This window comes from Melanerpes formicivorus, unplaced genomic scaffold (assembly GCF_026170545.1).
Source record: "Melanerpes formicivorus ecotype bairdi unplaced genomic scaffold, bMelFor1.0.p_v2 SCAF_30, whole genome shotgun sequence".
Lineage (NCBI taxonomy): Eukaryota > Metazoa > Chordata > Aves > Piciformes > Picidae > Melanerpes > Melanerpes formicivorus.
This window is the reverse complement of record NW_027142382.1, coordinates 184,866-196,880: the sequence shown is the minus strand read 5'-3', so window position 1 is coordinate 196,880 and position 12,015 is coordinate 184,866. Positions and strand designations below refer to the sequence as shown.

Sequence of the window (12,015 nt, the reverse complement as noted above, 5' to 3'; positions counted from 1 at the left end):
ACAGCCTACAGGGTACATGGAGACGAGGATGGGGCAGAATGGGAAGGAAGTTGCAGTGAGGGAGCTCAGGTGCAGTGCCAGCTGATTGAGTTGGCAATATCTGTCACTTAGTGGACTGCATACTAACCCAGTAAGCTAACCTCTTCTTGTGCTCAGTGCTGGCTCTTTCTCTGTAGGTTGTACAAATGGGAAACACTATCAGCTCTTTCTACTCTACTAGCTGCTTTGCAATGGAGTACCTATGCTTAGCTAGCTGATGGCACACTTATTAACATCGAGACTTATTGCACACTTTCTCTGTGTGTTGCCTACAGTGGGTGTAAGAGTGATGATATATTGAGCCTATAGTTCCTTCTGCACCAACCTGACATAGGTGTTATTAAACATGATGGTAAAAAGGCCCTGTGCTCTCCCACTCCCTGTATGGGTGGACATGATCTCCCCACTGCAAAGCTTCTCAGTCTCAGCTACGTGGTGCAGTTCCTCAGTCTACTCTGCCCACAGAATCACAGAATCAACCAGGTTGGAAGAGACCTCCAAGATCATCAAGTTCAACTGATAATGCAACCCTAACTAATCAACTAGACTATGGTACTGCCTCATCCAGGCTCTTCTTAAATGCCTCCAGGGATGTTGACTCCACCACTTCCCCGGTCAACCCATTCCAATGGGCAAGCTCTCTTTCTGTGTGTGAAGAACGTCTGTCTAAAATCAAGCCTTCTGGGTGTTTGAGAGTGTGGGCACAGTAAGTACCATTTTTCCCTGGATGATTATGTATTTTTGAGAGGGGCAGAGAAAGACCTAATGTTTGATAAACAGAGGACGGTAAGGTTGAAAAGCGCATCCATTTTATTCTTGGAGTAATTTGTATGTTCCTTCTATCACATCCTGACAGTTAAGAGAGAAGTCTCTATTAAAAAAAATAAATAAATTAAGAATATCTCAAATTCTTGGCTCTCAAATTTTATTTCAAATTTTGCTTCAAATTGCTTTTCTAATACGAGTGACCCAGCAAAGATGTTTGCACTTTCTGTAAGCTCAGTGCTAGATAAAGATTGCCTATTTTATGTAACATTTAGATCATAGGAATCATGTAATTCTTAATTATTATTCTTAAAATAAAGATTTTATTTGGCTATCAATTTCTTCTGAAATGACATCATTTAGGATATTGGAGATTTAATCTAACCTTTGGAATGAAGTTGGGCGCAATAACAAACAGAACACTTTCCTTCCTTCAACAGCTCTTAATCTCAATATACTAATCTTTGAGTTATCTGAGCATCTTCAGAATTAATATTTTGCAAAAAAGGTATGAGGCTTGCTGTTGTAATTTCTTCTCAGACTACTTGATGATGATGTAGACTCTTGAACTCTCAACTACAAGGCATAGTAGTTCTGTGCAAAGGTCAAACTCTGTCTCAAAACAAAGAAAAGTCATAGGAAAACTCTTAACAGCTAAAACATTTCTATTTGTTTCACCCCCCAGGGCAACAGCTCTGAGTTCTGGAAGACTAACTCAAGGCCAGCTGGAGAAGTGTGAAGCTGCTAACATGTCTTCTTGGAGGGGATAGCCAAAGTTCATGAGACATAGCCTGGGAAACTTAAATCACAAATGTCAGCTGAGTACCCAGATTAAATTCAGTGAATCTCAAATTAAAGACACAGTGTGCTCTCCAACCTCAACTCAGAGGGTTATTTAGGAGGGGAAGAGTTAGGTTTATACATGAAAAATCATAGAATCATAGAACTGTTAGGGTAGGAAGTGACCTCAAGGATCACCCAGTTCCAACCCCCCTGCTATGGCCAGGGACACCTCACACTAGATCAGGTTGCTCACAGCCACATCCATCCTGGCCTTCAAAACCTCCAGGGATGGGGCTTCTACCACCTCCCTGGGCAACCTGTTCCAGTGTCTCACCACCGTCATAGGTAAGCACTTCTTCCTAACATCCAATCTCAATCTACCCATTTCTATTTTTGTTCCATTCCTCCTAGTCCTATCACTACCTGACACCCTAAAAAGTCCCTCCCCAGCTTTCTTGTAGGCCCCTTTCAGATACTGGAAGGCCACAATGAGGTCTCCTTGGAGCCTTCTCTTCTCCAGACTGAACAGCCCCAACTCTCTCAGTCTGTCCTCATAGGAGAGGTGCTCCAGCCCTGTGATCATCCTCATGGCCCTTCTCTATTCAGAAGTACTTCCAGCATTCATTATAGAAGGAGACTCATCGTTACAGAATTGCTTACATTTTTTTTTCTGATGCCAGCCACATTAATCTCTTACTCAGCTGAGAAACAGGTTAAAGGAAAAAAAAAAGTGTTCCAATAAGAGTAAATCAAATGAGGGGTGGGTGTGATGGAATATAGTTACTCTGGATAATAACCTAAGCTGTCACAGAGAGATTTTTTTAAAGCAATGGTGGATTTCTGCCATCCTCTGTAGCACAATAGAAGACAAACCAAAACCTCTCTGTGCTAGACTATGGACAACTAACATACAGGGATGTATTTGTCTTGCTGATCTGTCTGGATGGGCCCCTAAAAAACACCAGTTGCTTGATGTAGGTCAGCCAGAGTACAGAGCTTTGCATGATAAATAACACCACAATCAGTTAAAAAAATATGAGGGTATTTTGACCTTTCTTCTCCGTTGGCATTTATCCTATTTTCCAGCTTATTTTACTGCTGTGGGGTTTTTTTGTTTTGTTTTCCCTTTGGATTTTAATTAAATTCTCCTTAGGCTTGCTCAATTGACATTTTCTTCTTCTTCTTTTTCATTTTCTTTTCTATTTCTTTTTTCTCCTCTTCAGTTCAAGAATGAAGGAAGCCTACTTTCCAGGCCAGTTTGCCCCAAATCTCACTGCTTTATTTATTTATTTATTTATTTATTTATTCAAATGTGTCATTAATGCACAATATCCAAGTAAAACTTAGTGAATGTTAATCAGGAGGGCATAACGAGCTTTCCAATTATTTTGAAGTTGATTATCACCCATTATGTAACATACACATGGTTTTCACAGCTGTGCTGCAATAGAAAAATCCTACTTTGCATCTAAGCCTAACAGTTATTTAGCTCTGAACAAGATCATATGGAAAATGTTTGATATTGGCTGCCAGGTGAAAACTAGCCCTACTCAAATGCAGGAGACATTTTTCTGCTGCTTTCCTCGCAGCCAAGATTTCAGCTCATCAGAGACTGCAAATATGAATTCCTTTCCTCTTTGCTTTTCCAATTGTCTTCTCCCACACAAATCAATCTTACACTCATTCGCCTTTATTAGATTTACTCTCGAATCATACCGCTGCAACTGAAAATAGAATCAGACCCAGAAACACACTTTGCCTTCAAACTTATATGCAGAATACCCTATAGAGTCCTCCATTTCTGTCCAAAGAACCTATATATGGAATTTCCACAGGTTGTGCAACGGAGTCCTTAAGCTTTGTAGGACTACCCTGATTAGAGAGAGCCTTATTAAAAACAAAGCACCACACCTGGATAAGTCACATGCATAGAATCCACATACAAACGGTAAGTTATTGACCAGTCAGAGTAAGTTTGTCTGATCATCACACTCTGCAGCTTCTAAAGTAAAGTGCTATTTGCTTATGGCTAAACCTTGAGTGTGGCTATTGCATGCACATTTCCCACTGTGTTGTCAACAACTGGAACACCTGCACCAAAAAATAAAACCAGATGAAACCTAAGCACTATGGAAATATGTTTGATTTTTTTTTTTCCATTTTATTTTGTGTTCCAACAGAACTTCTGTCAAACATAAAGCATGTGAGCACACAACAGTTTCCTTCACTGTTCCCCACACAGAGCTGTTTGTAGAGGAGGAATACTGAGGAATGTTTCTAAAGCCATAGACAGCTTCTCCATTTATTTCAGGTTTTGTCCTGTGGTTTATTTCCTTTTTATTTTTTTCCTTTGTTTAATGTTATGACAAAACATCCTAAGAAATTTTTTTTTAAAGTAGTTGTGAATATCAAATAGTATCCATCAATCCCTGAATCATGCTATTCAAAGTGCTTAAATCTACTGTAAAAATAGAACAACAGAAAATTACTCCCCATGTGGCTAAGGAAACATCTACCAATCATCTAAATGTGACTGCAGTCAGATAGTTACATCCTACGTTTATTTCACATCCCAGTCTTTACCACGGGGAATGTAAAAGAGGAAGAAGGGGGAAAAACAATGCATTGCTTTCAGAGGATACTGGGGTATTTGGCATCCAGTTGAATGAAGGAAATGCCTTTAGTGCCTGACAGGTGTCTCTAAGAACAAATAAATAACAGCTTACACTATGAAAATAACCAAATGTGCAAAGGTCTCTTAAAATTTTATCTGGCCTGGCAGCTTCATTTCCATTTTGTGGATGTTTGGCACGTGTCCAGAGGGAGACACCATAATAAAGAACATATTGTAGAAAAGAACTTAAGCAAATTGTCAGAGAAATAAGCAAATAAAGATTGGTGCACAGCCCAAAGCTCTCTCAGCTTGTTATGTAGATACTGAGATTTCTCGACTTTCACATCATGAGCATAGTCATTTCCACCCACACCGTCAGTTCTGGATTACACTCACAAACATCCCCCCAAACTGCAGTTTACCTGCTCTCTACTCATCACTTCTCATTAAGGAGACCGAATTATTACAAGCTGTACTTTTTCCGTTGTGACAATCAGGATGAACAAGCCCCACAGTTCCTTTATATCGGCCAACACCGTTTAGCTACCATAAAATTCTCTAAAGCTAATTAATTACATAAATAGCCTATAAGGTTGATTTGCCAGGATACCAGTCACATTTCTGCCAGGGCAATCAAAAAACATGACTGGATGCCAGTGCTGCAGTCAGTAACTTCACCTCAGCTCCTCTGCTTCCACTAGCAGAGACTAGCAGAGAGTTTGGCCTGGAGATGTTGGAGAGCTACAGCACAGCTCCTTTTTCATTCTAGAACCAGAAGGGCCTTTCCCATTGTTTAAAACATAGGTAAAATGCTTATTTCCTTTGTCTAGATGTAAACATAGTGGGGTTTTGATTTTTTCTTCCCTGGTATCCATCATACACACATTTGAAACTCCTCAAAGATAGAATCATACATAAAAAATAAATACTAATTTATTTATTCATTAAAGTGAATAAATTGTTTTTAATACTTCCAGGTCTGACTTAAATATTAATTTTGTATAAATAAAGTTTATTCTGGAAACAGTGACCTTTGTTGGTATTTATGTCTTTTTTTTTTTCCTTTTTTTCTTCTTTTTTTTTTTTTTTTTGCCTGAGTTCTTACTGAAATCATGTTGAAATTCATAAAATTTTACTTATCATTACATGCTAAAACCAAATGAAAGAAGATTTCTTAATCCTGAATATATCATTTTAAAGCAAATACAGGGTTTGAAACAGTAAAATACAAGGGAACTCTGTAACCCAAAGCAAAATAATGTTTTGCTCTTGCTTTTTTTCTCTCTTTTTTTTTTCTTTTTCTTAGAAAATAACACTTTCTATAATACAAAGTAATAAACCATCTACAATATTGTCTTTTTATTCCCCTTTGGTTTGGAAGTCATTGCTGTAAGTATCAGCAGGATTCTATGCACTTCGGTGCCTATTGCCTCACTTGTTTCGCTTGCCTTTCAGTCGCAAATGGTCTTCTTTGAGGGATTTTGAAGTGGGGGGAGGGGGAATAAAAAAAGTTAAATGTTTTAAAATAAATTCCACAACCACATGAATACTTTTCCAGCAGTTGTTAAAAAATAGGCTTTGCTCTTATATTTATAAAAGGGATACAATCAACTTATTCTTTAAAATAATAATAATAATAATTATTATAATAATAATAATAAAAAGACAAACCCAAAACCAAAGAAAAAACAAACCCCAAAACAAACCACCAACCAAACCAAACCCAAGAAAGCAAAAAAATCAAAGCATCTCTAGTTTCTATACACTCTGTAGTGACTACTGTGAAGCAACCGATACAGATCGAGTATACTCTGTTGTTTTGACAGGTAATCTACCAAGTTACATGTTAGATGGTCAGACTGGAGTGTCACCCCCCAATGGGGGTCACTTGGAAAGGCAGGGAAGGAGCAGTGCACATTACGGGAATAGAAATGAAACGGGAGCTTTCAGTGAGGGATGGGGGGTCCTTCTAAGAACAAATATTCTCCAAAAAGAGGTGAACTGCAGCAGGCATGGCCTTCAGGAATCAGGCTAGGCAGGCCAACAAAATGGATAGTGCTTCTGATATCAACATAGCTTTGTCCAAGCATTCCCAAGAGAGGTTAAAAACGAAACAAACGGAAAAAAGTCTAAAACTATACTAATGAAGCCAAAAAGTTTCCTATCTATACAGCAGTCTCTTTGCTTTAAAAAAATGTAAATATACAAATTCCAATGACATATAAAACAAAGTTGGGAAATGTGAATGGGAAGAGACATGAGTAAAACAGGAAGACTGATGCTACAAAGAAATTGCAAAAAACATATGTACAAGACCCTGTTTTTTCCTCGTATGTTATCGATTGTAATGCATGTTTAACAGCAGCAGTCGAGGATGTAGTTCCAGGCACCAGACTGCAGACTCAGCTCCTACTCGAGGGAGTGGATGGCCCCTTGCCTTTCGGTCACCAAATGACGCTCGATATGCTGGTCTCCCGTGGCAAGAGGGGCAGTATGGCACTGTTTGTGTGAGCCTCTTCTGGATTCTGCTCCCTGTTAGTTTTTGTCTGTGGCCGCTGCCCATTTATAAGTGTCATAGGGATGTTGCAGTAGGTATGCTGGTTACCTATTGAGGTAAGCGGCAGGGTGCCGGTAGGAGGTACATCGTATTCATAGCTTCTATAATAGTGTTTCTGGCGCATCTGTGAATGATAAGTGTTATGAAAGGTGGAGCGCAGGTCTGGATGGGCAGTGGCAAGAGCAGTGGAGGTGGCAGCAGCCATGGAAATTGCGGAGACTGTCTGCAGTTCCCCAAAGGGCCCCTGCTCACTGACATCTAAAACCTGCTCGTGTGTGATAGGTTCAATCCTCTTAAAAGGCATTTCGTACTGTAAACGTTTCCAGAACTTGGAATTCAACTTGTTGCATTTTGGTCCATGCCATTTAATGACAGTGAGGAGCTTGATGGTATGTTTCAAGGCCTCAACCTCCTGGTAGTTCATAACTCCTCGTAGTTCACTGCATTCAATCAGTATCACTTTAATTTCTCCCGTGACTAGCATGTTCCGAAGCCTCGTTTCCAGTTCAAAGATGCTCCAGCCTCTTCTTACCACATAATTTGGAGTCATGACGATGATGAGTCGCTTGCTTTGGTCTACACATCTTGCCACATCTTCAATGTAGGCTACAAAATAAGACAATTGCTCAAAAATCAATACAAGAAAACACTCTGCTCCCGTACACTAGGGAGAAACAACAGAAGTAAACAAGTGTGGCCACCATTATTTGTTTCTTTAACAAGACAACCCAACTTAGGTAGGCAACAGTGCAGCAATTTTGTGTGTCAGGGTCTCAGTCTCAAACTCAGATGATGCTCTAACATGTACTGTCGGGTTAGATCCTTCTTTTCATTTCATGTCCCCACGATAAACGTTCACAAAACCAGTGGGATGTCCTGAAAATTATTGTTTTGTTGGCTGTAGATTAAAAAGATAACCATGCATTTGATCTTGTTTTTTTTGCCTATACCAAGCATGCATTCTTATCTTTAGTAAAAGATGTTGATCTTAGTAGATGCCTGTATGGTTGCATTGAAGTTATGAAGAATACTACAGCACCTTATGAAAGAAAAAATACTGCACATAGTTTGGAGTATGTGAAAGAAACATGAGAAAGATCTGCTTGTACCAGTTGGAATCAAATCTAATTTTTAATCTCTGAGAATGATCCAGTACCACCATTACACATTTATCTGCAGTGAAAACTAATAGAATTCACTGCTTTGCTCTGTTGTAGGTGGTATTACTGTACCCTTGCCTTAGACCAAGAACCATTTTTTATTTCCTGTCTGTATTTCTATAATAAATAAGTAGAATCATGAGGAACTTTCCAGGAAAACTCTAAGGAACAGAAAACAAAGGCCTCTGTGTTCATTTCAAAATGTGCAAGCTCTCAAAAACCTCTGTGAAAAATGTTAGTCTCATTAATTTCCTTTACTTATGAATGCTCTGTTTGCACTGTCTCACCTTTAACCAACATAATACAACTACTAAAAAATAATCCTCTTATCTGGGAAATACACAGTTAATACATTTGGTGGTCTATCTTCACCATTCTCTAAGTCAAGGGAGGAAAGATGACATTCTGAAGGACTAGTAAATAGGTTTAGAAGTGATACTAAAACAATCACTGCAGTCACCACATTTGCTGTTTAGGAAAAACACAATCATAAAGATATGACTTACTTCCTGTAGGAATCAAATCTCTGTCTGGTATGAACAACTTGTATCCATAATGCTTTTCAAGCATATCTGGTAGGATCTCAAGAGCAAATCTCTCCTCTTCTCCAGTTTCTTGATTCCACTGGTCAGGATCCACTTTGGTATAAGATAGATATGCATCATAGTCTTTGTTGTCTAAGGAAAGAGAGGGATGAAGAAAGTAAGTTTGTTAATTACCTAGATTTTTATTTCTGGGATAATTTCCCAGGAATAAAAATTGCTTGGATAAAATGGCAAGCATTCACCCAGTCTCCATATATGGATCCATTCACCTTTCCTGATTTGCTTTGGTAGAGGTAATACTTATTTACACAGATGCTAGGGAAAAGGGATCCATATGCATAAACTGAAGTCAGTTTGTTCATAAACATTTGCATAAGGCCCTGCATGAAGGAAATCCATTCAACTGTGGGGTGACAGATTGTGAGCACAGAAGAAAAAAGTCCTGAAAAACAAAGTGAATTCTCCAGCTTTAAAAAACAAAAAGCATAAAGATGCCTAAGCTAATGTGCAAGAGTCATGGTTGCATAGTATAAACATTTCAGTCTTGCCAGATTTTAACAATAAATTTAGGGCCTGGGGCTGAAATGATCTAAGCATATGTGTAGCCTACTTGTAAAATTCATTGGCTTTCCTGGTCTGAAATTAGTGCCAAGCTTAAATCTTTGCAGCATCAGCCCCTGATAATGCAATTCAAATCTCTTGAATGCTGAGTGCTTAAATTTGCAAATTTAATGTTGCGTTAATGTACTTTTTGTTACTTAACACTGTGTTGTTTCATTTCGATATGAGAAATAAATGTGCCTGTTCCTTAAATGTGCTTGCTGTGCCTACTTGAGAGACTGAATCAAAAGAGCCATCATTAATTTTCATTAGGAGGTCAATAACGCCAAGTGCTCTGAAACTAATTCTGTGGAAGAAGAGGTCACATTTTTATTTTTGTTGTGGAGAAAGCAGGCAAAAAAAAAAATCAATGACAAGAGTAATGAAATGTTAACATCCCTCTAATTCTTCCAACAACACTATGCATAAGCTGTTGAGAATATCAATTGCTCGTGAAAGAGACCTGATTGAGTACTCAATTGTATGTCACATATAACATTCTATTCAGTCAATGCTGACTTCAGTTCTTTACTGTGTCACTATTTTCCTCATTTTACACATTTTTGTGCTCTGACAGCATTATTTGGAAAGACCTACCAAGTGCCAGATAGGTGCAAAATGAAAATTAAATTAAATTAAGTCAAATGAAAGAAATGGTGCTAATCTTAAACAGTCCACTCTTCCTTCTGAGGAACCATGCATGCTATGCTCATTGACATTTGCAGATGACAAAATCAAGATGGCAAAACTCTGACTATGAACCTTTCCAAACCTGTGAAATGATGATGTGCTCATTCTCTCCTCTGCACAACAGTCATGTGACATTATCTATTGAACTGTTATATCCACAGAAAACAGATCAAGCAAACAATAAGCAAAAAGAAAACTAAGATAGAAAAACACTACCTTCTGTAGTTCTCTTTCTGCTACTTTGCTTCAGAGTATTTGTGAAAACATAGTCTTTGATAATATAGACAGGCAAATAACACCAAATGGATCAAGTATGAGGGAAAGGGAAATTACATAGCAGGGTTTTGTTTCTCTGGTATCACAGTGTTAACCCAGGAACCAAGTTTACACGCAGGAAGGTCAAGAAGTGCATGGGGAAATTACAAAAACCCAACAAAATGATGATGTGGCTGCACCATTTTCTGTGGTCAGCTTAGTAATGGTTATCAACCATAGTACTGCTTGAGAGCAGTGCTGTTCTGTTGGAAGTCTTTGAGTAAGATGAGAATGTATAATTCCTTAAATTGCTAAATAATATGAAATAACACGATGTTCAAACTTCTTTAAAGGCTGGCTTAGGGTATTGTCTATTAAGATGGTTTGTACATTCTTACTTAGAGGGAAAATTATTCATGCTGTGCCTCTGGATTCCTGCATAGGTAAATGCCACACTAATACATTTATTTGAAAGACACATTTTTCATACTATGGAGGTTCCAGCATTCCCACTGACTACAACTGCATTATCCTTTATTGCCCAGAACATTTGTTTTCACACTAGTTCCCCAGTTTTAACAGCATTTGTAGGACCGATAATGACCAAGACCTAGAGTCTGTCTGCAGACTTAGGTTCAGGCAGTCATGAATTTATTTCAATTCAGTACAGCAATATGTGTGGTCTGGTTTGGAAAAAAATTAGATGCATTAGCACAGTGGTTTCTTTGAGCAATTGTACTTCCCATCTGTTGTGATTTTTTTTTTCAACTTTGATGGGAATTAAAAAGTTCTCTTTACAGCAGAATCACCTTATGTGGTAATGTTGTTAATCTGATGGGCTGACATACTGACATGAGCAGGCAATTTGCAAAATGTGAAATGCCTGGGATACACAGGGGATGATCACATATGCCTTTGTTTTGCTTCTGTGATTTCAGTTTAATTCATGTTTTTTTAAAGTGTTGTCCCAATGGATTGAGAGGGAGACACGAGAGCCTCCAGACATCCAGATCTTTGAAGAGACACTGGAACAGGTTGCCCAGGGAGGTGGTAGAAGCCCCATCCCTGGAAGTTTCGAAGGCTAAGATGGATGGGGCTCTTAGCAACCTGAACCTTCCAGCCCTGACAATTCTATGATTCTATGACCTTACAACGGAGTCAAATTCTGGGAACTGGGGCTCATATCTTGCCAGTCTCTTGACCATGTTACACAGACACATGAGGACCTTGGCTTTGCTCTCAAGCCCTATGCTCTTGAGCATTTTTCCTGTTTTCAGTCACGTCCAAGTTGAAGACAAACTGATTTTCAGCTGGTAGGATATGTTTTAGCACAAAGTAGATCAATAGTTCAGAATCAAAAGAAATCCCACAATGTCATATTCCCTAGCAAATCTTATTCTAATTGTCAGTTGTTTAGTGGTACCTAACATGGGGCTTGACCAGAGCTCTGATAAATTGTCCAGGTACTCTAATTCTGGTTTACTCAGTTGAGAGAGCAAGATAATAAAGGCAAGAGACTTCTGAACTGGAAAACTGAAAATAAGGAAAATAATAATGAAACATTAATGAAAATCATAGAATCATAAAATCAACAAGATTGGAAAAGACCTCAGAGATCATCAAGTCCAACCTATTACCTAATACCTAACACCTCATGATTAACTAAACCATGGCTTCATAATAATAATGAAAATAACAATAATGAAAATAATAACAAAATATAACATCATCATCATCATCACCATCATCTAAATATACATATATAAACCCACTATTGAACCTAACACTCTGGAATGGCAATTAGTCACCATCACCACTGATGCTGTGGGCAGGCAGGGAAGTCCCAGGCTAGACTCAGAGGTAGAGAGGAACTGGATTCAAGAGCAAGATTCTGGAACTGGACTGGTAACTCATGGTGCAAGACTGAAGGCAGAAAGGACAGAGTCCTTCTTGGGCACTCACCATTGAAGAAATAGGACCTTCATGATTCACAGCATCACAGTACCT

The 12,015-nt window shown here is 38.6% G+C and overlaps 1 protein-coding gene across 1 annotated transcript in view; it reads right to left on the bottom strand.

Moving 5' to 3' along the window:
* Nucleotides 1–1,335: 1,335 nt before the first annotated feature.
* The window catches only part of IL1RAPL1 (interleukin 1 receptor accessory protein like 1), a gene marked incomplete at its 5' end in the record, with an annotated part of 192,372 nt that continues 181,692 nt past the window's right edge, over nucleotides 1,336–12,015 (bottom strand). The window contains 2 exons of the mRNA XM_068155302.1: nucleotides 1,336–7,364; nucleotides 8,425–8,595. Coding sequence (XP_068011403.1) covers nucleotides 6,646–7,364; nucleotides 8,425–8,595 — 890 coding nt within the window. The remainder of the gene's footprint in view (nucleotides 7,365–8,424; nucleotides 8,596–12,015) is intronic.